The sequence below is a fragment of the Catharus ustulatus genome, chromosome 2 (genome assembly GCF_009819885.2).
Source record: "Catharus ustulatus isolate bCatUst1 chromosome 2, bCatUst1.pri.v2, whole genome shotgun sequence".
NCBI classification, from domain to species: domain Eukaryota; kingdom Metazoa; phylum Chordata; class Aves; order Passeriformes; family Turdidae; genus Catharus; species Catharus ustulatus.
Window position 1 is genome coordinate 83,764,194 of NC_046222.1, and position 13,744 is coordinate 83,777,937.

A 13,744-nucleotide genomic window follows, 5' to 3' on the forward strand; every position below is an offset into this window, starting at 1 on the left:
TTCAGTCTACATGTAATATTAGGCAATAATTTTTGAGACTGTGTTGCCTTAAGTAAACACTTTTAATTGTGCTATAAGAATACCAACATCTCTTTCTTACTTATCGTGTCTTTTTAAAATCAAAGACTCATTTCAGAACAAATGAGCCACAGTGTAATATTTGCAACCTTTTTTATTTTCTTAGGCACATGTATGTGTGTGTGGAAACTTGAAAGTTCTCTGTTGCTGAAGTAGTTTTCTCCCCACTCCCTTGACTTTTGTGTGTAATACACAAAACCAGAACTTGAGGTTGGGTTTGAAGTTGATGTGCCATTGGGAATGCAGTGCTGAGCATGGGTATTTCTAGATTTGTGACTGTTCCCCACTCCCTCTCTTTACCTCTTCCCTGTCTCCAAGCAGCTGCCAGAGCTCATGTTTCTTTCTAGTGATCCACAGACTGTTCACATCCTTGGCAAGTCCCTCGGGATGCTTCACAGCTTCTGCATCTCTCTATCACATGAAATTAAATGCTGTCATCGGGTGTTTCTGCTACCCTAGTCTATTTAAAGTCTGAGCAGTCTTCCTGTCCTAGGAAGTTCAAGGAGAAGGCAGATGGGGGGCAGAAGTTGTTTGCCTGCCAAGACAAGAAGCATTGGCCATCATGCTCTGGCACATGCCCAGGGTGTTGCTGCTTCCAACCCTTTGGCTGTTCTGCTGGCTCTGACCCAAGTCCCTGCCCTGGTGCAGGCGGGGCTGGGAGGCAAATGCCACTGTAACCCCATCCTGTTCAGGTTGTCCCAGAGCAGGATGTCTGCTGCTGCTGAGCTGGCTCCTGTGCTGGACATGAAAGCCCCCCGTGGCTGGTTGTCCTTGCAGGTGGCAGTGACCTGCAGCTCTGGATCCATGTGGTCACCACTGCTGGCTGTGCTGGTGCCAGGCCTGCCAGGGTCTATGGGGTGGGACCACATGGTGCTAATCACCATTAATATTGGCCAACAGCAGCTTCCATCCAGTGGCCTCTCTGGTGCCATGAGACTACTGTGCTATAGGGATAACCACCTCTAACCACTCTTCCACACCTCAGCCCTTAGACAGTGGGGGGACCAGATACACTAAAGCAAGCCTAAGGTGTTTGGATTGTTTCTCTGAACAGGTTGATCTGAGCCAATTTATTCCTAAAATGCAGGTGATTTAGGTGCTTTATATAGGTTTTTAATATCCACAGTTATAGAATGAATGACAGTAAAAAGACTGTAATAAATAAATATAAACCTCTTAGAAGCTGGAGGGAGTGACTGAACAAATTATATTTTTGTGGGTTTCAGAGAAATACAAGGATGAGTTACTGCATAGTTCACAGTAAGCCCAGGAAATCCAGCATTTGGAAAATTTCAGATGTGCTACCTTTCCTCTATTTCCATCCCTAAACATTCTTAAACACTATGGTCCTAATTAATGTACTGTATTACATGACATGGATGGTGCTGGGATAGCTCACTCTGCCAGACAAATGTCTGTCTTTCTCTGCTGCTAATGGTGATGTTGACTCGTGTAGCTGGTCTTACATTGCAGTGAATGAGAGCAATGCATGCCATATGCTCCACAGAAGATTACCAGTGGCTAACCAAGAACACACATATCATTAGTTTTCATGTCATTTGTGCTGTGAAAAATACTCATTAAAAACTGACGAAAGAGGGAGCTGTCTGAAGGAATTAATGTTAGGTAAAGACAATTTTGCTTGGCTGAACTTTCTTAATATGAGTGAAACTATTTTACCCTAAAGACAGTTATAAACAGAAAGGAATTATCCTATAAATTAAATATCTAACATATTTAATAAAATTAAAAGTCTTTGTAGCTGATAGTCAAGTCATTTGTATGACCAAGTAGTCATATTTCTGTTTGCATACTAAAAAGTCATAATTTCTGCAGGAGATACATTTTTGTTTTGTGTTTGTTTCCCACAGGAGTTTATTAGACTGGGCAGTCTCAGTAAGTTGTCTGGAAAAGGTTTACAGCAACGGATGTTTTTTCTGGTAAGTAAGAAGAAAATTTTTCTTTGTATAATGAAATGTAACTCTAAGCATCTACTAGGCATATAACTGTTAGACTTGAATTTTGAATTACAGTAAGTATTTTTAAACAGCCTTATTTAAATTAACATAGTACATCACCAGTGTAGCTGGTTGTTAAGAACTGACAATTTTGTTCAAATCCAATATTCTCTTAGTAACTGCTTCTTACAAAGATAAAACTATTTTTTATATGACAATGTGAATATAATGATAAAATAATACCTCCTTGCACTTTGTCTTAAATAAAAGCAGAGTCATTACAAAATGAGAAGTGGCACCAGGGATAGTGATCATATGCAGAAAAGAAGATAAAGAGTGACTCCTGGTGATATGAACAATAATTCATATAATGCTTTCAGAGCACATTACAGAACCAAATTTTTCCATAAGCCATCCAGTTCCAACACGAGTGCCCATCATGTTGATGGACCTGCCTGTACTTGGAGATCCATTTTGTAGGTTTTGCACTAGGGAAGTTTGCCTCCTCCCACCACTTTGACATTAGGGTGATCCCACTCAGATTTGATCCACTAGATAAATCCTCCTCTCTTCTCTTCCCAGCCAGCTGATTTGCTCCCAGGCTCCTCATGTTACTGCTGTTGTGGTCTTGGTGCTGAGGCCTTGGGATGCCCAGCAGAGTACACAGATTTTTCAGTACACAAAACCCTGAAAAGTCAGTGCAGTGTGTCAGAAAGATGTTTTCTTAGCTTCTTGTGTGCAAAAGGCAAAGGCAGTGGCTGTGTAGAAAAGCTTGTGAGTGTGCTAGATTTTACAAGGTGTTTGACATTTAATCTTTGAAATGAGCCAAAGATATAACCTGATAAATCTACCTGAGTAGGATTATCCTCTGCCTTTAAAGGCACTGAAGAGGAAGCCTAATGAATACAGTGCATGTTTTCTTTCATACCAACAGATACTAGATGATGCCTTGGTATTATACCTGTGTAAAACACTAAAAATCTGAGAACTAGACTCTCCAGTCAGTTGCTTTCATTGTCAAATAAGTCTTTTATCTGTCTTAAGCACCAGAATCTATTTGGAGGTAAAAGCTCAGGTCAGTACTGTGGGATTCCAAATACACATGCAATCATTGGTAAAATTAAATCCCCCTCTAGTGGCTGTTCCACAAAGCTTCATGAACTACTGCTGCTGCATTGTAGAGGTCTGTAGTGAGAACTGTTTCACACCACAGAGTATGATTTTCTTGATGCAACCATCTGGTTTGAGAAAAACACCCTTTGACCCAGATGGCCCAGTGAAAATATTCTCTTCATTTAATGGCAAAAAAATGCAAGCAGTCATTTGACATGCTTCAGACAACTGTTGTTACCTGCAGGAAGCTCTACAAATTGAGATTCTCAGTCTCTTCACCTTAATATTTTTAACCTAAAGCCATCTACCTTAAAACAGGCCTCCCAGCTTCCTTCTGGATATGGGGAGTAAAAGACAGCCACTCTTTTTATTAGGCCTGAGTTGGACCTCTTGGGCAGGCTTACTTATCTTTTTTCTCGAAGCGGGAGAAAACATTGGTGAAACACACACCTTCCATAGCTTCAAAGTGCAGCAGAGTGTGAAACATACTGCTCTGTTTCACTGCTGTTGTGGCTTGGTAGTTTTGACCCAGATATCACAAAGGGAACATTAGAAGTCATGAGAAGTCATACAAAAAACTAGCTGGAAAGGAGGGCAGGGAAGATAGCAGGTGATTATATTAGGTAATGGAATATTATGGAAGCCAATATTTTGGATTAATGCATTAGGATTGCCATAAAAATACTCAGCTTTCCTGTATTCACTCTTCTGATCTTTTTTTCACATGCATACATGCCAACCAACACCATTCTAATGATGCTTATCCTTGCTTTTTAGTTTAATGATATCCTGTTGTACACAAGCAGAGGCCTGACTGCTTCCAATCAGTTTAAAGTCCATGGGCATCTTCCACTGTATGGCATGACAGTAAGTATTGTGAGAATTTAAGGGATTTGTGCTTAAGTGGCCATTTGTGGTCCCATCTTTATTGCTTGATCAATTTCTGCTGGGCTGAGAACAGCAGCAAAGGGGGGTGTTAGCTAAATCTGTCTTGGAATTCAGCATCTGTTCCTGCAGCCTTCTGCACAGAGGTGATCACACAGCAAAAGTGAGTGGGGGGAAAAGGCATTTTTGAGGGCTGCTTCCTCACAATGCAAACTTCTCTGGAGATGGGGTCTTTGGTTTTTTTCAGCCATTAATTTGACCATGATTCTTACAAGTAATTCATCACCAATTTATTATAGATACACACAAGACAAGTAAAGACAATCTAATTTCTATAAAAATGCATTTCCTAATGTTTCCAGCTTTATATCTTAAAGTCAAAGTAGTGGGAATCTGGCAGCAAAATGTCAGTTGTAGCTCTTGTTACAATTCTTCTGGAAAACAGCCATTTCAAGCCAATAGCACCTATTTACCTCTTCTCTTATTGTTTCAAAATATTTTTGCTGATTTCAAAACACTTTCATTCCCTCCATTATTTTCAATGGAACTTGCCAGTGGTTTGTATAGATTCTATGCTGTTCTCCTGAGAATTGAGTTAAATTGTCTCTACTACAGCAACTGATTTTCTCTAAACACTTGCAAAGATTCAACTTTTATCTAGTATTTCAAGGAATCTACTCAGTTGTTGATGACCATTTGGCCTGGACTTGCTCTCAGCAGAACTGTGCTATGCTACAGTTTTCAGAGTACTCCCAGCATTTTGTACAATAAATCATTCTTCTGATAAAAATACCTCTATTTTCTTTGACACAAAGCAGATAAAGCCATGCTTTTGGTTCAAGATGTTATTGCAGAACTAACTATTCTTCCAACTTGCAAGGCACTGTTTTTTTCCTCAATACATAATTTGTTCAAATTTGTGAGCATTTCTCCTAGTTTTCTTTTCCCCAATGGTATGAGGTCATTCAGTTCACTGTTTCACCTTAAGAAATATGTACTTCCTGCAATCTGACTGCATTTGGCCTTTTATCTCTCAGATGGAAGAAAGTGAGGAGGAATGGGGAGTTCCTCACTGTCTGACACTACGAGGTCAACATCAGTCCATTGTTGTTGCTGCAAGGTAATTCAATGGGGACAAAGTGCACATGTGAATTGTATTTCTCTGCAGCTGTCACAGTGGGACAGAGTGGCATTATTTTGTTTGTATTTGCTCCTAAAACAATCTCCTCAAAGGTATATTCTTTTTGTGAAAGCCACTTGTTAAGAAAAATGTGGATGGGACACAACAGAGTGGCAGTTGTGCAAGCTGGAACCAAAACTAAGTTATCAGGGGAAAAAAAAGTACCATCTTATGTCTGAATCTATTTATTTCTGTTAAAAGTAAGCTCAGCTTGCGTCTGTTTCTTAGAGTTTGCTTTCAGCCTGTATGAAAGTGAGTAAAACCTGAATTTTCATTGTTAGTACCCGTGCTGAGATGGACAAATGGACTGAGGACATCCAGATGGCAATAGATCTGGCAGAGAAAAGCAGTGGCCCTGCCCCAGAGTTACTGGCAAGCAGCCCACCTGACAATAGTAAGTAAATGCCAGGGAGTAAGTTTTATTCACTTTTGTCAGTATGATTGGTGGTTGCTTCTAAGCAAAGTGGTGAACAATGCTGGCCACACATCAAACTGAGACATTTGAAATTGATTTATATACATATATATGTACAGATATATTGATATATGTGCCATTTAAATGTTCTTGTTGATGTTAGCAGAAAGTTTCAATGAATAGAGAAGTGACTTAAGCATAATGATTCCAGGAACTATTTGGGCAGTGCCTGTCCTTGGAAGGTACTAAAAACACCAAAAAGGTAGTTAGCCTTTAATTCTAACATTTGCAAAAACACATAATTATATAAAATATAATAATCTATTTAAAATCTGCACAAAATTGTTTCTGTAATGGTGTTTTAAACTTAGTTCACAATACTGCAGACAGAATTGATTTGTTTAATTTTTCCAATTATATATGTTGTCGCATAGAGGAAGAAAGATGCTTTTTCCCTGCATTTCATAGAGTCTCCTGATGAAACTACTGTAGACCAGGAATCTGAGGACGACCTCAGTGCATCCCGCACCTCACTTGAACGTCAGTCACCACACCGTGGCAACACTACGGTGCACGTCTGCTGGCACAGAAATACCAGTGTTTCAATGATCGACTTTAGTATTGCTGTGGAGGTATCTGCCTCAGAACAACCTGAACTGCAGCTCCAGGCTCGCTTTTGAATGACAATTTCCTTTTTGCTCCTCCTTAACAAGTGCGCTGTTCCCTTGTCTCCTCCTGGGGAAGTTTCAGGCACGCTTATTAAGCCGCCTCCCATATTGTCAAATAATGGCATAAACCATCACTCAAGAAGCACAGATCTGCTCCTGTAGTGCACCTCTGTAAAATCAGTTAGAGCAGTAATTTTCATAGAAGCAACTGTCAAAAAAAAAAAAGCCCATGCCCTTTAAAATGTAAAGCAGTTCAAACTGTCTCAATGCTTTCAGTTACAGAGGCATTAAGTCGTTGCTCGAGCGGAAAGGATATTGTCTTTAGCTGCTGCAGCCAGAGTTTTAATTATGTGTATTACTAACTTACTTTCTTTACCTAGCCATCTTTTCTGGAACCTTGTCTCATTGCTCAGTCTCATCTGCTTTTTCTTTATTTGCATTTTCCACCTCAAAATAAACCCCCTTTTTTACCCCTCTGATCACAGCTAAGCCAATTTGATACACGTTCATTAATTCTGTACTCAACAGCTGAGGTGCAGACATTGTCTTTTCAAAGATTGATATGAAAAATTCCTAGCTCAGTGTAGGTTTTAGGATGAGGTGGTAAGCCTGCTGAGGTGTTCTTCCTTCACCAAAGAGAGTCCAAGGAGCTCTGCGTACTTTATCACAGCCCTCAGCAAATGGAAACTTATGCTCTATGAAAATGGAAAAAGAAATCTTAAAGCTGAGTAGATTTGCACTCGAGTGGCAGCCCACAGATATCAGGCCATCATTGCTCTAGAGAAGAGATACTGATGCAGAACATAGTGATGCAAGGACAAACATATTCATAGTTTGTGTAACTGCCTCTATTTTTAAACAAGAGGTGAGTGTGTTGTTGAAATATGACAAAATTATTCCGTATTAAAAAATGCCAACTGTAGAGCCTCGTTTCAGTCCCACATAGGTGGAATTTTCCATTCTTCATACCGTTCAATAGCTCAGCACAGGACAAGGTCTTGTATTTTTCCCTAAAGCAGAGGGCTTATTATAAATAGCTATAAAACTTATACCAGTCACTCATTCTAATGATTAAAACATTTAGTTAGGCAAATCTAACTAGGTCTGAGATCAGTGCTTATTGTTGCTCATTTTTGTTCCTTCTCTGTGCCTCAACTGAACACAAAGCAGTGAAGACTGAGCACACCCTGGAGCCATGTGTTGTTCTGTGAAAACATCTCCAGCTCCACTGCTGCTCCATGCGTGGCAGGTCCCGCTCATGCTCACATCATCCCGTCGATGCCTCTCACTTCAGCATTATCGTTTATTTTCTTTGTGTCTCTCCCTCCTTTCTGTCTCTCTCGTGGTAGAAGATCCTCTCTCTGTCAGTGACTGTTCCTCCCTTCCTGCTGGACTGATCAGTGATCAGCGGCCTGTTTCCATTTCATATGTCTGCTGGTACCGAATGCAAAGCCTGTCCTTTTATGATATCCTCCAGAGTAATGAGGTAACAGAAAATTAAGGAGTACACCTGTAACTTAGGGCAAGGAGGCAGTAGTCCAGATACCAGAGAACAGGATGATTTAAAGGAAAAGCTTTAATGCATATCCAGGGCTGGTGAAAACAGAACTTTTTAAGAACAGTTCATTTGTAATAGCTACACCAGAAATCCCAGATCTCATCTATCACACTTACATATAAAGTTATTAGCTTCTGCATTAGATAAAAAGAATAATGTAAACAGCTATTGTGATCTAGGCAAGAGCCCTCAGAGTCAACAAGGAATGGGAAATCATTAATAATTCACTGAGAACCCCCCTTCATTTGCCAGGAACAATGATGCTTGGCTTTCCATCTTCACTATGTGAAGAGCAGTTGCTTCAGCCAGCCATTAAGAACATGTACTTGGTTATGGCTTTCTCCTAAACTATCCAAAATCCAGCTAAAAATAAGGTTAACAGTCCTTGTTTTTGAAATCTTTGAAAAGTACCATGTGAACTCCCTGGGTATGGAGACCTCAATCTTTATCTGCAATTCTAAAGTATGTCATAATTTTCCTTTACATCACAAATTCATGTCAGACTTTCTGTTTCCATTTTATTAAAACATCATTCTAAAAGAAGAGAGTAGGATTAACAAGACTGAGGTTTAGTAACAGATTGCTGAAAGTCACCTCAGTTGATAAAATAATTTGTGTAGTAGCTTTGAGTTTTTGGAAGTACCCAGCTACAAACAAAAAAATACATTACATTAAGTACTGCTCAGCAGAAGAAAAGTATATCCAGTCAATTGAAGCATTTTTTTTAACAACCGGTTCACATAAAACCAGATAAAAGCAAATAATTTTTCTTACAATAACTAAACTGCAGGCACCTTTCACTGTTTTACTTGGTTGCTTTTGATCTGTTTCAGAACCAGCTGTCTGGAAATCTCCTAAGAAAATTCAAAAACAGCAACGGGTGGCAGAAGCTTTGGGTGGTATTCACCAACTTCTGCATGTTCTTCTATAAATCGCACCAGGTAACCCACTGGGCAAGTGTAGTAGCCAGAGAAGGCAGGGATTTCTGTTTAGAATCTGTTGGATTTTTGAGTATGTTTGAGCGGGGCATAAACACAAAGTACCTCAAGTTGCTACATTGTACTTTCATTGTTATTGAACTTCTTAATAATTAAGGAAGGAATTGGAAGATATTCTACACCTAAGTGATGGAGCTTTATGTTCATCGGTTTGAAAGTAGTGAAACTCCAAGGTATTAGCCAGCTTTCCTTCAAGGAAATGCTGATAGGATCAGTCTGCAGCAGATCCTTATGCAAAGGGTCTGTAATGGTGACCAACTGAAACTACCAATGAATTTTATTGCAATTGTATAAAAGTGGTATTTTTCTGCACATGTGTAGAAAGACAGTGATCTTTACATGTGTGTGTATCTGCTTTCCATTTACTTCTGTGCTTTCTTTGTTTAAGGGCATTTGATCTCACAGCAATTTCCATCATATCTTTTCAGGACAATCATCCTTTAGCCAGCCTTCCTTTATTGGGATATTCACTTACCCTTCCTTCTGAATCTGAAAACATTCACAAAGATTATGTGTTCAAGCTTCATTTCAAATCCCATGTGTACTACTTCAGGGCTGAAAGTGAATACACCTTTGAAAGGTAAGTTTGCATTCTGTGAGAGAAAATTTTTGTTCAATTCCAGGAGCATTCTGCCAAAGGTTAGTAGATGCAAAGTTTATTAAGTTGGTTCGGTAATACAGACAAGTGGTTCAGCACAACTGGAGAAAGGACCTTTTAAAATTATAGAAGAAATTTTAAACCTGATACTGCTAAAATCAAGTGATTGGTTGTGATGATATGGAAGTGGTAATAGTACAGTAATTTCACGAATACAAGCCGCACGGATTATAAGCCGCACCCCCGGTGCCTCGACAATGTTGCTGTCTTTGTCAATAAAAAAGCCGCACCCGAATATTAGCCGCACTTTCGTTCGTAGCGAGGATCCATGCGCAGCTTTCACAAATTGGCCAATTAGTAACAGGATCGCGGCATAGCGGGGTTTACTGGCTCCGGGTGGGGCCAGGCAGGCTCGGCCCGCTCATGGTTGCCGACGGGGCCGGGTGGCCCAGCTCAGCGCCACGGCTCGGCGGGGCCGCTCGGGGCCAGCTGGGCGGTGCTGCAGCTGCTGCCGCCAGGCTCAGTCGCCCCCTCTCCCGTCTGCACCACCGCTGCCGCGTTTGCTCGCCCTGGCCAGCACTGCAGGCCCCCACACTGCTGGCCCCGGTTCTGCTGGGCTCCCCTGCACTGCTAGCCCTGGTTCTGCTGGGCTCCCCTGCACTGCTAGCCCCAGTTCTGCTGGGCTCCCCTACCCTGCAGGCTCGGGTTCTGCCGCCCGCCCCCCACACTGCTGGCCCCGTCTCTGCCAGGCTTTCCCACCTCTGCCGGGGCTGGCCAGGCTCCAGCTTGGCTTGGGGCTGCCACGGGCTCTCACTTCTATGTTGTCAGCTTTTAGAATATTTTTAATATATTTGCTGCCCTGGAGTACTAGCTGCACTTCTGGGTTTCCACCAAAATTTTGGTGAAAAATGGTGCAGCTTGTATTTGTGAAATTACTGTAATTACAGCAAAACCTGGAATTACTGCAAAAAACAAGTCACCACAGTAGCTCTTCAGAATAGCTTTGCTTCCTCTAGTACAACTGCATGGAAAATCCACACCTGAAATAAAATTCCAGTTTTTATAGAAGCAGCTGTTCCTACCACATATTTATGCCACTTCACTATGTAATTTTTACACCTCCCACTGAACTTCAGATACATGGAGAGTAGGAGTAGTACTACTCCTCCTAATTTGTGGTTTGTGATTGTTCATACAGGGAACTAATTTAGCTCTTTTATATGAAGCATGAACATGTCAAAAATCATGATGTCTTCATCAAAGAAAGCTGTTCTTAACTTTTAGCCATGTCAGTCCAGAAATATAAACAAGGCAAATTGTGGGAAAGTGGTGATAAAATACAAACAGAAAATGCCCTTATCATTTCTAGGTAAAAGAAGTAGAGATTGCAGCTAAAGTAATTTTTTTTTTTTTCCTCACAGATTAAGAATGGTTGGTCTCAATTGCTTATTGCTTGGACCACTCAGAAAAAAGATATTTGATGCCTGCAGAGCAAGTAAAATCATTACTAGCTTCACGTGTTTTGGGTCCCATACCTGCTGTCTGTTCTCTCTAAACATCCTTGGCAGTCACTCCTCTTACCTTCAGGTAGATTTAGCGATGAAGTAGGAAGATGCTCCTGCAGGCACCAAAAATCAAACTGTACAACCAATAGCACAGGCCATATGTGTCAAGAAATCCTCCCCTAGAAATTGACCTTTCTCTTGTTTGTGTCTCTCCTCGTGCCTCCTCTCAGATGGATGGAAGTGATCCGAAGTGCCACCAGCTCTGCCTCACGCACTCGAGCTCTGAGTCACAAAGAGCCTCACACCTATTGACGGCTGAACAAGCCACTGTGTTGATTGTCCAGCAGCTGCTGATTTTCTAGAGGACATTTGAAACTCTTTTTCTCCCTCCAAGTTTAGGAAACCTTACATTTTGGTAAAAGAAGAGAATAAGTATGGTTTTGCAGAAACTTTGAAAATTCCTCAGCAAACCTGTTTAAGTTCTCCGTATATACAAACTATCTTACCATCATCCCAGTGGCTGTGGTTCATTTCATGTCTTGTATTTTGTCATTCTGTGCTGTTTTTAGCTTGTGCCAGTATTAAAATATTGTCCTTATTAGAGTGCCAAATGCCAAAAGACATTTTGTTGCCTCAAAGATTGCACCTAAACGAACTCCCAGATGACTGAAATCTGAAAACTTTCTCCTCTGAGGCAAACACTATTTTCTTCTCTTTTCATAAAAATATATTATTTTTTTTTACCATGTTAATCTGTAGACTGCTGGGCTTTTAAATGTAGATGGATTTTCACAGTATAGAATATAATTATATATACAGCAAGCAGTCTGACAGGAATGAGATAACTTTCAGATTTCATGCTTTCTACATTTAATCAGCTACAATTTACTAATTTTCTATGTTTAACAAGGAAACAGTTTACAGCTCATTCTCATTTCCCTTTGGGGTCACAAATCAATGTGGTATAAATAAGGTATAGGGTTCTTATCTAACCATTTTCTTGGTGCAAGTTGACCAAATTGTTCATCTGTTGGCTTTGAAAAGTGAGTACTACTTGCAAGATGAAAACTTTTTTAAATAATCCAGTGCAATATTATTTGGGCTGTTAATGTACTGTGAATGGTTATGTACAAGAAGAAATTAAAGGCTGTGGTGACATTCTGCTGTTTGTTTTACAAACTTGAAAGAAAACCTGTATGCTACAAGAACCGCAGCTATTTGTGATGAATTTGTAGTGTTTTGGTAACTAAATTGCTCTAAGTTGGGGAGTACTACTGAAGCCCCAAGTTTTCATTCTGCTTGCTACACATGCCAAATTGACTTCCAGTTTATTGTTGGAATTTCAGTCTCTCCCCTGGGGCTCAGGCAGCAAGAGAGAGCGACTTACAGAACCTGCAGCAGAATTACCCATTTCGCGTGCCGGCTTTAACATCAGCTGGCACCACATTTTGGATAAACTGGTTGAGAAGGTCGGTGGCACTGTATCTACAAGGCTTAGATGCTTTCCCTCATGATTTAAGAAACACTGTCAGTAGGGTGATGTAAAACTTCCCTTAGCAGAAGTTTGATGTGCTGGTAACACCCATCACCATTACAGGCCTTGGAGGAAGCACGGTGCTAAGCAGAGGGGGCCTGAAGGTCAGTCTGGGAAACGAAGCTGGGGAAGTTCTGTCCCTGTTTTTTCTTCATCCAGCTACTCGCTTTGTTAATGGCTTGTCTGTGTGCGATGTGTAAAATGGCTTCTTACAGCTTTGCTCACAACAAAAGGGAATAAAATACCTCACAACACCATTGTACATATGCCTGTTTCGAGACAGTAAAGCCTTCTTTCTGTTACCCCCGACCCCAAACATACCTCTGTCCAAGATGAGGATGGGCTCCAAACTCCTTAGGACAAACATCAGTCCCCATGGCCAAATCCAAGCACATCCTGACAAAGGGAAACATTTCAGAGCATTTCCTTCAGCTGCATGGAGACCTTCAGCCCCCTGGGCAGTAGTGTGCTGCAGTTGCTCTTTTCCTCATCTATCGCCCCTTGCTCCCCGTACCAGTGCAATAATCACACCTACCCTGGAGCATTGCCTCTGGCTAGGATGTGCTGAAGGACAAACTTGGAAAATCTGAAGCCCAGTTTCCCAGCTGCAGGTTCCACTGTCTTGTCCATTCTAAGCCTGTGACACTGCCCTGTAGAAACATACAGGATTTCCAGTGCTTCAGGACTGACCAGGAATGTGAGCAATGATCTGCTTAGTGAGGAGAAGAGGAAAGACCACAGCATAGATGAACAGCAATTCAGCTGCAGCCTCACTGGTCTGGGAAAACAACCATGAAAAAGCAACAGCACTTGATGTTGCTATGAAGTAAAAGGCTGTAGACCTGGTCCTGCTAAAACTAATTATTATTGAGTGATAAAATAGTACCTTACAAGACAGGGCCCTGCCTCTTGCCTTTAGCATTAGCTATAACAGTGAAAAGCTTTTTTTTCTAATGGAAATTACATTGAGGGCCATGCCCTTAATTCAGGCAGAACTGAAAAAATTTAGAACCCTGGGGCTTGTTGGATACAAGGTTTATTAACTGCTGTCTGCTGCTGTAGTTTATTCTGAGCTCTCCAAAGAAATCAAGTAACACCTTTTCTTGTTAAGTTTCATATTTACAAAAGGTGAATTTGGAAAACAATGCAAAGACCAAGTTACAGTGATATTTATTGCTAACAGCAGAGACCAAGTTAGGCTGTGGGTGCAACTTCCAGTACCCACAGAGTACCTACCTAATCACCATTTTCACC

At 40.9% G+C, this 13,744-nt stretch overlaps 1 protein-coding gene across 4 annotated transcripts in view; it reads left to right on the forward strand.

Annotated features, from left to right (window-relative positions):
- FARP1 (FERM, ARH/RhoGEF and pleckstrin domain protein 1) overlaps nucleotides 1-12,752 on the forward strand; it is a 216,412-nt gene extending 203,660 nt beyond the window's left edge. For 3 of the 4 annotated variants that reach the window (XM_033051219.2, XM_033051221.2, XM_033051220.2), the window contains exons 20-27: nucleotides 1,950-2,018; nucleotides 3,927-4,016; nucleotides 5,072-5,154; nucleotides 5,496-5,608; nucleotides 6,098-6,261; nucleotides 8,689-8,796; nucleotides 9,282-9,433; nucleotides 11,187-12,752. In XM_033051219.2, the coding sequence (XP_032907110.1) occupies nucleotides 1,950-2,018; nucleotides 3,927-4,016; nucleotides 5,072-5,154; nucleotides 5,496-5,608; nucleotides 6,098-6,261; nucleotides 8,689-8,796; nucleotides 9,282-9,433; nucleotides 11,187-11,268 (861 nt within the window). In that variant the 3' untranslated portion in view covers nucleotides 11,269-12,752. Of the gene's footprint in view, nucleotides 1-1,949; nucleotides 2,019-3,926; nucleotides 4,017-5,071; nucleotides 5,155-5,495; nucleotides 5,609-6,097; nucleotides 6,262-7,646; nucleotides 7,784-8,688; nucleotides 8,797-9,281; nucleotides 9,434-11,186 lie in introns of those variants that run through there. The other variant, XR_004416993.2, reaches the window with a different exon arrangement.
- The last annotated feature ends 992 nt before the right edge of the window (nucleotides 12,753-13,744 follow it).